Source organism: Meles meles, chromosome 11 (assembly GCF_922984935.1).
Source record: "Meles meles chromosome 11, mMelMel3.1 paternal haplotype, whole genome shotgun sequence".
Classification (NCBI taxonomy): Eukaryota; Metazoa; Chordata; class Mammalia; order Carnivora; family Mustelidae; genus Meles; species Meles meles.
Window position 1 is genome coordinate 48,958,770 of NC_060076.1, and position 14,891 is coordinate 48,973,660.

At 44.5% G+C, this 14,891-nt stretch overlaps 2 protein-coding genes and 1 pseudogene across 2 annotated transcripts; all 3 read left to right on the top strand.

The window, feature by feature from the left end:
- The first annotated feature begins 338 nt into the window (after positions 1-338).
- LOC123953158 (interferon alpha-1/2-like) lies at positions 339-938 on the top strand. The gene has a single exon (XM_046023135.1). The coding sequence runs from the start codon at positions 375-377 to the stop codon at positions 936-938; it is 564 nt and encodes a 187-aa protein (XP_045879091.1). The 5' UTR covers positions 339-374.
- Positions 939-7,361: 6,423 nt separating this feature from the next.
- Positions 7,362-7,961, top strand: LOC123953168 (interferon alpha-1/2-like). Its single transcript, XM_046023173.1, has one exon. The coding sequence runs from the start codon at positions 7,398-7,400 to the stop codon at positions 7,959-7,961; it is 564 nt and encodes a 187-aa protein (XP_045879129.1). The 5' UTR covers positions 7,362-7,397.
- A 3,242-nt stretch (positions 7,962-11,203) lies between these two features.
- Positions 11,204-11,757, top strand: LOC123952582 (annotated as a pseudogene).
- Positions 11,758-14,891: the final 3,134 nt, after the last annotated feature.

Sequence of the window (14,891 nt, forward strand, 5' to 3'; positions counted from 1 at the left end):
ATGAGATAAACTTTACACTTTCTTTTTTACCTATAGAGCACAGATAGAAATACAAAACAATATATACTGTGTCTCTGTGCTATTAAGTTTTCTTGGAAGTTTCAATTAAAAAACATCCAAAAGACTCTGGAGGCAAGAGACAATAAGGAAAAAAAATAATACGTTGTTGAGAAACCCATGTTCTAAACCCCAGTAGAAAGTGCAGAATGGAAAGCAAAAAGAGAAGTAGAAAGTAAGGGAAACGTTCAGAAATTGAAAACTCCTATGTCCTCTACTTAAGCCTCACACACAAGAGAAGATGTTCAGAGAAGCTAGAGCCACGGATCCCAGACGTGCCCACCCCAGCCAGACCAACAGCATCTACAGGATACCCCATGGCCTTGCCCTGCTCCTTCTTGGTGGCCCTGGTGGTGCTCAGCTGCCACTCCCTCAGCTCTCTGGGATGTGACCTGCCTCAGGACCACGGCCTGCTGAACTGGAGGGCCTTGATGCTCCTAAGACAAATGAAGAGACTGTCTGCTAGCTCCTGTGACAAGTACACAAATGACTTTGGCTTCCCCCAGGAGGTATTTAACGGCAAGCAGCTGCAGAAGGCTCAAGCCCTCTCTGTTGTCCATGTGACGAAGCAGAAGACCTTCCACCTCTTCTGCACAGAGGCCTCACCTGCTCCCTGGAACACGACCCTCCTGGAGGAATTGTGCTCGGGACTTTCTAAGCAGCTGGGTCACCTGGAAGCCTGTCCCCTGCAGGAGGCGGGGGTGGGAGAGACGCCCCTCTTGAATGGGGACTCCATCCTGAGGAACTACTTCCAGAGGATCTTCCTCTACCTGCAAGAGAAGCAATACAGCCCTTGTGCCTGGGAGATGGTCCGAGCAGAGATCATGAAACCCTTGTATACATCAACTGCCTTGCAAAAGAGATTAAGGAGCAAGAAGTGAGACCCAATTCAACATGGAAGTGATTCCCTGTGACTAATAACATCACACTCTCCGGAGTTCTGTCATGTCAAAGACTGTCATTTCTGCTGTCATCGTGACACAAACTGATCAACCTGTCACATGTGTTCAGGAGTATTAAACCACATCAAGTCAATGCTACAAACACCTGTTGCTTTCACATGACTATGCTGATCTACCTATTAACTGTTTATGTATTTCACTATTATGTATTTCACTATTTATAAGATTTAAATTATTTTTCATTGTATAATTTCTTAAGAGAAATATGTATGCTTTAATTTATTAATTTTTGTTAATTAAATGTTTCTACAGAAAAATTCTGGCATTTATTATTATATTATATTATATAATTATTATAATTATATTATTATATATAATTATATAATTATTACAATTATATTATTATATATAATTATATAATTATTATATAATAATTATTATATAATATATAATATAATTATAATTATATAATATATAATTTTGGACTTCTCCAAATAATATATAATTTATATTATAAATAATATATATTATATATTATATAATGTATAACTGTTATATATATAAATGTTATATATTATATTATATAATTATTATTATATAATAATTCAATATTATTCAATAATAATATATAATATTATAATAATATATAATAATAAATAATATATAATATATTATTATTATTATTGAAGGAGGAAACAAGTCTGATTACAACCTCATGAAAGAATAGATTGTACAACTCACTCACTCGTTATTTTGTGACTCACATTAGAAGTAAGAGCATCCACTTCTGCTGGATGCTGCACCTGAGGGCTTCTGGTAGCCTGTTGGACCAGTGGGGGGGTGCCCTGGCCCCCAGTTCATCTTCAGTTCTTCCTATTCATGAGTCTTCAATAGAACAGGATAGTTTTCATTTGCAGAATGTTCCTGTACTCTTCTCATGCCTTTTCATTTTTGTTCCTTTCCTTTATATATGCTTTACATGGATTAGAAGACATTAGAAGGCATCACCCATTTCAATTATTTTTTCATTTTTTCATGGAAGTTTAATTAGCCAAAAGAAGGTAAATCTCCCAGGATTTACCTGGAAATCAGTTTGGATATTGTCCTCAGGGTAAAGGCAGACATAAGAAATCCAATCCCCTGTCTGTATTTTTGAGTTTTGTAGAGATACCAACCTCTGAACAATAATCATACTGAAATAGTATCAGTTATTTTAAAGGGTAGAATGGGAAGAAGGTAAAATATGAATTCTATAAGCAGAAAAAAAGCAGACACGGCAGAATATAAAATCAAAAGAACTAGTAACCTTCCTCATCACACTGGTAGTCACCCAAGTGCAAATATTCTTTACAAAATGGATCTTTGAATCTGCCATTTACAAGCCATTCCATTCACTTAAAGCCCAGCAAGGGAAATGGGCACGTAAGAGAGAAAGGGACTTAAGAGTGATGCCTCAAACCTCCCCTGGTTAAGGGAGAAAAGAGCCACACTGAAAACAGGTGGAATGGCCCCAAGGCAGTAGCGTAAGAGCGAATATTGGTTAAGAGTCTATTTCAAAGCTGAGAAAGGCTTCAAGGAATTGCCTCATAGCAAAGGGTGCATGGAAAGTGTCCATGAAGCCATGAAGTAGAAGGGCCATGAAGTAGAAGGGTTGTGACCATAGGGACCAGCTATTTTGACTGAATTACTCACCAGAAACCATACTGGCGACAGAGGAAAGGCGAGGAACAGAAGAGAAGCTAGTGACTATACATAGAATATGGATCTGGGAGATTTACCTTCTTTTGGCTAATTAAACTTCCATGAAAAAATGAAAAAATAATTGAAATGGGTGATGCCTTCTAATGTCTTCTAATCCATGTAAAGCATATATAAAGGAAAGGAACAAAAATGAAAAGGCATGAGAAGAGTACAGGAACATTCTGCAAATGAAAACTATCCTGTTCTATTGAAGACTCATGAATAGGAAGAACTGAAGATGAACTGGGGGCCAGGGCGCCCCCCCACTGGTCCAACAGGCTACCAGAAGCCCTCAGGTGCAGCATCCAGCCCCTCTGTGGGGATCCTGCTGATTCCCCGTGGCAGCATCTCAGCTCTAGGCTGTGAGCTGCCTCCTGGCCCTGGGCAGCTTCACAGGGGGGCCTGCTGCTTCTGACACAAGAAGGAGCATCTGTCCCTTCCCTGACCCAGGACAGCTCCTCTGGGACATGGTGCGTGGCCACCAGTTCCAGGAGGCCCAGGCCACCTATGTCCTCCACGAGATGCTCCAGCTAACCTTCACCATCTTCTTCACCAGACACCGCCATTTGCTACCTGAACCCATCCCTGCTGGACAAATGCCGCCCAGGGCCCCAGGGGCAGCCAGAACCCCAGACACCTGTGTGGTACCTGGACGGGATTGGCAGAGTCTCCCCTGGGTTTGAGGGCCCTGCCCTGGCATTGAAGACGTGCTTCCAGAAAATCCATCTCCATCTAAGACAGAAGAAACAGAGTGACTGCCTGGGAAGGAGTCTGAGTCAAAATCAGGTGACCCATCTCTTCCTATTCAAATGAAGACACAAGGAAAGGGAAATGATAAAAAGGAGGAAAGCAGGAAAGTGACCTGGAAATGATATTCTTGACCTACAACACTAAGTCACATAGCCATGAGTTCCATCTTTCTAAGGACTCTTTTTTCTGCTTTAGCCATACAATGTGTTGAGTTAAATTACTCAGCATTGTGGTTGGACTATCTCTAAGGACCTCCGTCCGCAGGACAGAGGTAGCCTGAAGTTGTTCACATGTTCACATATTGCAAGATCCTCTGGTTTCTGGATCAACACTGAACCATTTGGAACGTTTTTCCTGACCTCATAGCTGCAGCAACAAGAACAAAACCAACGCCCCCCAAATGCAAGAATACTGAAACAACAACTCTTCTTAGATCCACTCACAGCTGAGGTCCCAGGGCCAGTCTCAGTGCTGGTACTAGGAGAAAAAGGAGCATGCAGACAGTCACACTAGCCAGGAGCAGGCATTGGTAGGAACTCGAGCTATTACAGAAGCCTGGCTCGAGGCTCTGTGTGCTTCCACTGGACAGTTACAACGTCCAGGCCTCCCTAGTTAGTGGAGCCCACAGGTCTGTGACTTGTACCTTCGGAATCTCCACTGGTTACCCCTGGTAAGAGCAGAGGGAAATCTCCTGGCTTTGCCAGCAGAGGGAGGGGGAAAGGAATCACTCTAGAATAGTCTGAGGCTACCTCTTCAGATGATAGATGCCAAGGAGATCTATGACCAGAAGCCTAAGGGAGGGAAGTTGGGAAGAGGGGACAGTAGACTTCCCCCTGGAGATGCAGGGGTGAGTCTGGACTCTCCAACAATGCACGTCCTGGAGACATGAAATCACAATGTCCCTTGCATATTTGGAAATCGAGGCACGGTACTGAAAGTCCTTCCATCTGATATGAGTGTGGAATGAGAAGATGCCCTAAAGCTTTAGAGAACCTTTACCTTTTAAGACTGAGAAGGAGAAGGGGAGCCTGTCAGGGGCACAGAGATGGAGCAGCCTGTGCAGGTGGGATGCAAGCAGGGAAGAATGATCTCCAGGAAGTGTGGAAGAAGGGAAGATTCAGAATTTCCCAAGAGGAACCTCAGGCAGGAATTGATCACATGGGCTACAGGACTGTGCCCTGCATCTGGATTCTGCTTCCATCTCCTTGTTTGAGCGCTCTGTAGCTCAGTTTCCCCAGATGTAAAGTGGGGTGGAAATATTCCTAGAGCTGTTTTAATAATGAATTGGCACATTTCAACGTATCTAGTATCTTACACTGAGTGAGAATTTAACAGATGGGCACTGTTTTCTTAAGTTTTCCATAAAAATTGATCTTCTCTTAGCCTTTTCCCTGTAACTGACTGCAACGAGCTGATCCCCCAAAATACCATTGGGAAAAAAAATACCCATTGGGAATGGGTGGCCTATCCACTGAATAAAACTAGATACACAATAATGTAATATGTATACATATACACTGTACCTATGTCCACATACTCTGTAGGTTCTGGTACAGCACATTTCCCCTTCCTCCATGCCCACCGGGATCCCATCCTTTCACTCTCCAATCACAGTGTTTCCCTCTCCCCCGTGTAGAAACCTCCTGTGAGCTCCCCGTCCTCCCTCCCTCCTCAGCGGCCTCTCCTGCCCATTCACACAGCTGCCTCCTTCTCCTTTGTGGTTTCTGTCTGGCCCTTTTACTTCCAATTACAAAGCCACAAAAAAGAACAAAAGTTGTTTGAAATTTCCAGGGTTTTTTGAAACTCTCCTAGCAGAAGCCTTGTTGTTTTCTTTTCTCCTGGTGACTATTGTTGACCTGAGGGAATGTCCCCACTGCAGTGATGTCACAGTGGCAGGAGCAGAGAGGAGACAGGAGCAGGAGGCTGCTGATCTGTGGCCCCTCCCAGTCTTTACAGGGGAGGCTGCCAGCGAGGGTCAAGGTGGGCTAGACAGTGACCAGGTCTGCACATGGCTCGTGTTGTATGTAGAAGTCTGTCCCCTGATGGGAGATTTTCCTCCAGGCCAAAAAAGAGCTCTTTCCTGGAATGAACGGACTCTGCTAGTATAATAATGCAATGTCCATGGCTTTTATGTACTTTTCGAAAAATACACTTTCTAAACAGAGCAATTATGTTCATAGGAAAAGTGAGCAGAAGGTCCTGAGTTTTTCCCCATCCTCCCTGCTCTGGAGCTGCATGGTCTCTCCCCATTACCAGCATCCCCCCACCAGAAACAGCACTTGTTCCAATTGCTTCCAACAATGTAACAAATAGTTTTTAGGGCTGGGAACAAGGCTTCAATATGCCAAGGTATGTGGTACCCTAAAGCTTCACCTTGGAGTTGTCTAACAAAGCCTTAGTGCTCAGTACTTACTATCTGTCATTGGGTTTTCTTGGGTATTACACAAGAATCACAGTCAGGGAATTTGTGGAAGATACATGAAATGTCACAAGATAGTGCCACACCTAGGAATACCAGCAATAACATAGGATTGGAGGAGTTTCTCTCCATCATTTCCTGGATCTCAGAGTCTTACCTGGACAAGTGATCTTTGCTTACTTTGAGCTGCCATTGGCTAACTTGTGGACGTTGCTGATGTTTGAGCCTTGTGATACGGGCTTTGGAAATAAACACAAATAGATTGTACTTTACAATGTAGTTCTTCAAAACTTACTCAATGCATCAGTAATTCTATCTAGTGCTAAATAAAAAAAATATTCTGAGAATAACTTGATGAATAGCGGCAAGTGAAGTTAAAATCATTTTCTCATTGAGGTTACATTAAAATACAGTACTCTGAAAAGAAAATCCAATATAATTTAACTTTTCATTGGCTGTAGCAATTTGGAATGATTCTAAATATTTAAGTACATTGATATAATTATTATGTCTTTCTAGAAATTCTTAATTTGCATCGCACTTTTACATTTCTATTTAAATAAGTAAAAAATTAGAAGTCACTAATCAAATTTAGGTACCCAGTGAAGGATAAATAGCTTTAAAACTTAGCTTTCAGTTGAGGGCACCTGGATGACTCAGTGGGTTAAACCTCTGCCTTCAGCTCAGGTCATGATCTCAGGGTCCTGGGATCCAGGCCCACATCTGGCTCTCTGCTCAGCAGGGAGCCTTCTTCCCCCCCTCTCTCTCTGCCTGCCTCTCTGCCTGCTTGTGATCTCTCTCTCTGTCAAATAAATAAATAAAATCTTTAAAAAAAAAAAAACTTAGCTTTCAGTTATAATTTTAAGTTAGAAACTTAGCTTTCAGTTAGAACAGAATTTAATTCTGTTAGAATTCTAACAGGGTTAATTCAGAATTAACCCTGAATTAAATAAACAGAGTAAAATTAAAACTTTCTTTTTTTAATCTATAAAGCAGAGCTATACATACATAACTATATAGACTGTAGATCCATGTTACCAAGTTTTTTTTTAATATATTTTATTTATTTGACAGAGAGAAATCACAACTAGGCAGAGAGGCAGGCAGAGAGAGAGAGGAGGAAGCAGGCTCCCCACGGAGCAGAGAGCCCGATGCGGGGCTCGATCACAGGACCCTGGGATCATGACCTGAGCCGAAGGCAGAGGCTTTAACCCACTGAGCCACCCAGGCGCCCCCCATGTTAGCAAGTTTTGTTGGAAGGTTCAATTACATAAATATTCAAAAGACTGTGACAGGAGGCGGCAATAGGAAAAAGGAACGGTTGAGAAAGCCATGCTCTAAACCCCAGTAGAAAGTGTAGAATGGAAAGCAAAAAGAGAAGTAGAAAGTAAGGGAAACGTTCAGAAATTGAAAACTCCCGTGTCCCGTACTTAAGCCTCACACACAAAAGAAGATGTTCAGAGAAGCTAGAGCCACGGTTCCCAGACGTGCCCACCCCAGCCAGGACAACAGCATCTGCAGGATCCCCAATGGCTCTGCCCTGCTCCTTCTTGGTGGCCCTGGTGGTGCTCAGCTGCTACTCCCTCGGCTCTCTGACATGTGATCTGCCTCAGGACCACAGCCTGCTGAACTGGAGGGCCTTGATGCTCCTGCGACAAATGAGGACACTGTCTGCTAGCTCCTGTGACAAGTACAGAAACGACTTTGGCTTCCCCCAGGAGGTGTTCGACGGCAAGCAGCTGCAGAAGGCTCAAGCCCTCTCTGTCGTCCATGTGACGAAGCAGAAGACCTTCCACCTCTTCTGCACAGAGGCCTCACCTGCCCCCTGGAACACGACCCTCCTAGAGGAATTGTGCTCGGGACTCTCTGAGCAGCTGGGCCACCTGGAAGCCTGTCCCCTGCAGGAGGCAGTGGTGGGAGAGACGCCCCTCGTGAATGGGGACTCCATCCTGAGGAACTACTTCCAGAGGATCTCCCTCTATCTGCAAGAGAAGCAATACAGCCCTTGTGCCTGGGAGATGGTCCGAGCAGAGATCATGAAACCCTTGTATGCATCAACAGCCTTGCAAAAGGAATTAAGAAGCAGGAAGTGAGACCCGTTTCAACATGGAAATGATTCCCTCTGACTGATAACTTCACACATTCCGGAGTTCTGCCGTGTCAGAGACTCTCATTTCTGCTGTCACGAAGACATGAATACAGTCAATTTGTCAAGTGTTTTCACGACATGTCAACTCTACAAGCAGTAGTCACTTACAGATGACCTTGCTCGTGTCTATTTATCTATTTAAATATTTATTTAAGTAAAAATTGATAAGCTTCAGATTTTTCCTATAATATTATGTGCACCTTTACATAGCAGAATATAATAAAATATATTTTTAATATGTAATCAGTTTATCATTTTTTTCTTTATGGAACTTTTACTACAGAAAGTGTTTTCAAAGAGTCACACCCAGTCTAATTGTGCAACTTAATTAGAAATTAGACGGCAGAATGCATGTACCATCATACTGCATTAACACTGGAAAAACAACTGACTTTCTCTAAGAAAACTTGCACGTTGCCCTTGGGCTATAGGACATAATAAAGACAGTCCTGATGTCTACATCTTTGGTTGCTGTAGGGATGGGAATCTAAAAACAATCCTCCTACCTAGTGTTCTAATGAAGAAGGAAAGGAAGTGACTTCTCTCTCCTGCTGCGTGAACAGAGAGGTAGAAGCACACAGGAAGTGCACACAGAAAAGCTGTGGTCCCCTCGACAGGTCACTGGCAGACATGAAGGCACGTATGTCCAGTGTCGGGGGCAGGTGAGCTGGCATTTGACAAGAAACGCCACGACTGAGGTCCACATCTAGCAGGCCAAGCCAGAAACAGAGGTGGTCACGCAGGGAAACCGTGTCATGTGAGAAACAGACATACACTTGATTCTGAGGCTCTTCAACCATTGAAGGGAGGGGAGAGAAGAGCCACAAAGGAGACGGTGGACTCTTGGCCATACAGCACAGGGTAAGAGAGGATGCTGGTGAGTGTCTTTAAGGAAGTAAATGTGCTTCAAAGAGCACCAACGGACTCCTGGAAGATGTGGATTGAAACTGCCTGTGATGTCAGAAACACAGATGCCTTTGCTGACCTTCCTGAGAGTCGGTTTGGTGGAATGCATAAGCAGAGACCACCTGGAGCGGGTGGGAGCATGAATAAGAGAAGTCAGTGCGTCTGACTTGGAGAAGAATATTGCATGGGATCTGGGAATAATGGGGTTCATTATTCTGGGCATAGTTTGCCCTTTTATGCCATGTGTTTTTTTCCTGAGTGATTGCATAGAATGGATGTTCTAGCAAATTATGTTACTGTGTTTAATACTGTAGATAGTGTAAATCATGACTTGATTACTTACAATGGTTTATCCTACCTTGGTTCTTACTACCTTGTACATCAGCGAGCTGCTCGACTTTAAGAACTCACTAGACAGGAATAGATAACTCATTCAATCCTTCAAAAAATTATCTATTACTACTAATAAAAAAAATGTTCCTGGAATGACTGAGACTGATAGACTTTCTTCAAAAATGAGAATGGGTAGATGGGTCAGGCATTTTCTTTCTTAATATTTTAAGCAAAGAAAACAATTGGTCAAAATCAGCTGAAAAATACAATATGAATCATGGAAATCCATGGAGCAATAGTGAGTTTTGTGTAATTCAGGAGTAAAAACAGATTTCACAATTATGACAGAACAGCATGAATATTTACTGAACTCATGCACTTAGATGAACTCTCGCAGTGCATCTTCCATAAGGAGCAGCTTAAATATGGTAGCTATTGTCTTATTTTAATGCTGACAGAGATATATGAGAATATCGTTTGTCTCTTCCTACAAAATAATTCAGAACTAGGTGTCCTCCGCTTTAGTAACTGACCTCCAAAGGGGAGATTAACAAGTCATAGATGAGAGTCAGCCATGAGAGTCCGGGATGGCTACTTTTCAATCTTGACACCTGGGTAGCTCAGCTGGTTTAGCATCCATGACTCTTGATCTCAGCTCAGGTCTTGATGTCAGACTATGAGTTTAAGCCCCAGGTTGGGCTCCTTCCTGTGTGTGGAGCTTACTTTAAAAAAAAAAAAATGAAAAAACTGGAAAGTAAGAGCTGTGGTGGCAAAATAAATATATTCCCTTACTCAAGGGGAAATTATTATAATTGGGCCCCTCCTCTACTTGGAGAAAATGTTCACCCTCAGCATCTGAGGGCTGTAGACACCTTCTTCTGGTCAGGAGAGGAGGAGGTCAACCCTGAGAGGGTCCCCGACACAAACACTCCAGGTGCAAGGGCAAGGATCTAGGGGCAGTCAGTGCTTTGCTAACAAGGAAACCAGCCCCTGCACAGTAGAGGAATCTAGAGTCCTCAGGACATAGTAAGCCTGTCCTCAGGAGTGAGTCCAGGAGAGCCTGGGTGGAGGACACTCAGTCACTCTAGAAGAAATATGTTAGTAGAGGTGATAACTACCTTGTCAGTGAGGTACTGCTGGGAAAATCCAGTCATCTGGAATTAGAACCTTGACACCTCTATGTCCCAGACAAGAACCAGGCTTCCTCTTGGGGGCACTGGCACAGCCTAGGAGCAGTGTAGACAGGTTACAAAATGTCAGAGAGAAAGGACAGTGCCTGTACTAGTCTTGCCCTTGAGGTCCCTGTGAACCAGAACCACATGGATCTGCATCAGTTATTTCTAGAATGAAGAGAAACATCAGAGAAACCCATTCACTCATTACCATAAGACTTTGTTGTGACTATAACAGTAAATAAAACTCAGTCCTGGTTCTAGAGAACTTGTGTATCATACTTGGTCTGATCAGTACCTAACAAGATACAAATCCATAGAGAGGAAGGAGGCCATCCCCTGTGTAAGGGAAGGAGGGTAAAACCTTAGTGCAGAATCAAGGCCAGATTTGTTCCTCACACAAAGAAGAGTAAAATAGGCATGTGTGTCTGTGTGTGTGCATGAGTCCTTACATCCCTACACCACCTCGGTCTTTAGGGCAAAGATGTCTCTCATTTGACTGGTAAGTATCCACGCGGTTGGACCCATCGGAAGTTTACTGGGAAAATAAGCTTCTGCTGTGAAAGTCGTAGTCTAGTTTGATGACATCTTCTTAGACCATATGGAGACTACATAAAGGAAAACAAAAAATAGGAAGTAAAAGCAGAGACGAACGTTCAGAAAATGAAATTCTCTGTGCTCCCCATTGAAAAGCTATGTGGCAAACAGAGAACCTCGGCTCCCGGGTTCCCCGCATGCCCAGCCAGGCCAGGCCAGCGGAGGCCTCGTCTTCCCCATGGCCCTCCTGTGCCCTCTGCGCCCCGCCCTCGGGGTGCTCGCATGAGGCTTTGGGGGCTCTCAAGTCTGTGCCCTGCCTCAGAGCCACGCACTGGTGAGCAGGGAGAACTTCGTGCTTCTGGCCTAGATGAGGAGACTGTCCCCTTTCTTCGGTCTGCAGGACAGAAAAGCCTTCAGATTCCCGCGGGAGATGGTGGAGGGCAGCCAGCGGCAGGAGGCCCAGGTCACGTCCGTCCTTCACAAGCGGCTCCAGCGGACCTTCAACCTATTGCACGCGGAGCGCGCCTCGGCTGCCTGGAGCGCCCCCTGCTGGGCCAGCTGCGCTCTGGCTCCCATCGGCTGCGGCAAGATCTGAACACCTGTTTGCTGGCCGGGCGGTGGGGAGAAGAACTGGCCCTGGGAACGGACCGCCCCACACCTGCCCTGAAGAGGTACTTCCAGGAAATCCCTCTCCTTCTGGCAGAGAAGAACAGCAATTGCGCCTGGGGAATCGTCGGAGCATTTTTCCTTGTCTTTCAGCATCAACATAGAGGCAGGAAGAAAAAAGTCTGAGGCTTCAATGTAATGTTCTGCTCTTGAATGCCAGACTCTGTGGATTAAACTTCATATCTCTTTTCAGTGAGGGCTCAGGTCAACAATCACTGAGGACATCAGTTCCTAGAACCTGTCCTCAGAAACTAATGACCTGGTAGGCCAGCCCTTTGGGAAGGAAACAGGCCTTATCCTGATCCCTGTTGTGCTCATCCATTGGGACGGAAGAGTGATTGAATTGGGCCATGGGTCCTGCCCACTAGGTGGTGGTGTGAGATACAGTGGAAGGACTGTTGGTTTGGGGGGCAAATGTCTGGGTCCTTTGGACATGTTTCAAATTGTTAACTTTCCAGAGCATCGGACTCCTCTTTGGAAAGAGCACTGGTCTCCAAACCTCATGGGATTGTTGTGATGATCACCTGGGACCATGTGTCTAAAAAGAGTGTTAAGATGACATAGCCCTATCCATAAGTGAAGCTTACTGCAATTGTCCTTGAACTTTTAACTTTGCATCCTAATCCCTGGGCATTTAGGAGCTAATCTTGAAGAGTTCAACTTCCTACAAGACGCTACCTTTACCCTCTGTGACCGGGGGTCCTGTATTCTCTATTGGGAGCTCACCGCCCAGGCAGTAACATGGTACCAGACCTATTTCCTCTTCAGAAAAGGGGACTGATCTGTCCTGTTAGTCGTGTTATTTCAGGCATCCTTCTTCCTAGATGGACTGTGGAATGCCAAGCATGCAGGCTGAAATGACACAAGAGGGAGAATCACAACAGGCTGTGAAATCAAGCCTTGGAGTTAGGATAAAAAGAATATCGCGAGGTCAGAATGACCTCAGAATGACAAGCGCGCCCGTCCCCACTCTGCTTTTAAAAGTACTTTGTATCTCTTATCTCTTACAGGTACCTGTACAAGTTTCCTTTGTCAGGTGGCTTTCCAGAAGAGTTCCACCGAGATCCTTTTTCGGAGAAGTGACTTAGAGCAGCCAAGGAAGGGGTGTCTGTGTGGCTCAGTCACTTAAGCCCAGTTCAGATGGGTGAGGGCAAGTCCTCAGGACCTTGAATCTCTGGGTGAGGAAGAGCTTCCACCTGTCCCCAGATCCTCCCTCTCTTCCTGACACAGCATGAATAGAGGGGAGATGAGCGCTGCTCCCCAACACGCATTCACCAAAGAGCTGTTTCTCACCACCTACTGTGTGAGTCACTGTAGTTCATGCCAGTGAACAGAATGGGCCATCAGACATCCTTTCATCAACCCCATTTTCTGAAGAGGCAAACAGAGCACATGGAGGGGACGTAACTTTCTCAAGGTCATAGAGACAGTCTGGAATGTAGGCCTTCTGTCTCCCCAGCCTGAGCTCCTGGCCGCATGGTAGGACTGTCACAGTCCACACTAATCAAGAGGCTGTTGAGAATCTGAGGGAAGCCTTTGGGATGATTAACTTTGTGGGTCAGTGCGGCCACAATCCCCAGATATTTGGTCAAACATTCTAGAAGTTGCTGAGAAGCTATTTTTTAGGTGAGATTGACATTTACCTTAGTAGATATTGAACAAACCAGACTGCCCTCCATAATGGGGGTGAGCATTACTCCACTTAAGGCCTTCTTTGCTGGAAGGAGCGGGACTTATGCCAGCAGACCACATCGGGACTCAAACTGCAACACTTCCCTGGGCCTCCAGCTGCGGACCTATTGTGCAGATACTAGACTTGACCATCTCCACAAACTCACAGACCACTTCCTCAAAATAAACCTCTGATTCTGTTTCTCTGGAGAACTCTGACTCAACCAGGTCCCAGAGAAGTTCTCTCTCCAATCCCCCATTTGTCCTGGGCATGCAGGCACCACCCCTCGTGCCAGACATTCACAGTACAATTAACTTTGTCATCACAATCCTCACATCCATTGCACACCCAGTACTCATGTATTTCTTTTCTTCTTTTAATTGGAAACAATTCTTCAGGCTTTCCTTAACCTTGATGACATTCAAAGAATAGGAGAAAAAAAGTCACAAATCCCAATCATTCAAAAACCATCCCCCCCTCCCCCATATGCCAGTTGTCCTCCCGGATTCCTTTATATTCAAAGAATTTACTCCAGGTCATTCTGACTTTAAAACTAGAATAATCTTGCCCCTTTTTGACGGAGAACGCAATTACAAGCCCATCTTCTAAACTGTGGATGACACGGACACCATCTTTCAAGACAGGCATCTTGTTCAATGTGAGCCGTCTTGTTGGAGTCACAACGGGGACTGACCTGAAGTTTAGAAGGTACTGACCATTCTTGACATGGGTGTTCTCATGCCTGGTTCCTCCAGTTTGACATCAATCATGAAGACATTCCAGGTGTGACAAAATAAAAACCTAACGATGTTTCAGTTCTTGATGTCATGAAGAGGATCACAAACATCATCACTGTACCATCTTCCAAACTAGAAGTATCCCTGTGTTCTGCCTCAGCATCTCCCTTATACAAGCCTTATCTGAAAATGGAAGTCTGATCACATCCTTCAGTGAATCTGAACGCATGTTGGAAGAACTGTGGAAAAGGGCACATGTTACTCATTCATCATACTCCCCTCATCCCAGCCTCAGAGATGCAAATTCTTAACTTAGGCGAAACAAAGATGACCATCTCAGTAGAGGGCTAGATGGTGCCTCACCATGTGAGGATCTTTTGGGGCAAGAACGTTCAGCTGTCATAGAGAGCAAATGAGCAAACCATTGTGCTGTCGGTTTCTCAGCCCACCAGACTCCCATATCCACTACCTAATCATAAAATCCACTCATCCTTGCGCAGAATTCTGCAAAGTTTTCTCTCATCCAGAATCTTACTGGAGCTGCTGTGAGGAATGACTTTCAGATCAAAGTTGGGGAGTGATATCTTCAAGGACACCATCCACATTGTGGTGAGTGTCAGAGATGGGACTCACAGCCAGTTCTGAATGCATAAGCAGTGTCCTTTTTGCCATTGAATCTGTCTAAGCTATACCATGTCATCAGTCATCCAAGACTGGTAAAGACCCTCAACACTAATATAGTTTTAGAAGAAGCTTATTTTTCAGTCCGTTTCTCTTTTAAAAGTGAGTAACCTCGTGGATGCTACCCCTCCTAAATCAGTTTCAAAAAGAAGAGAGTTCAGCAAGGTCAG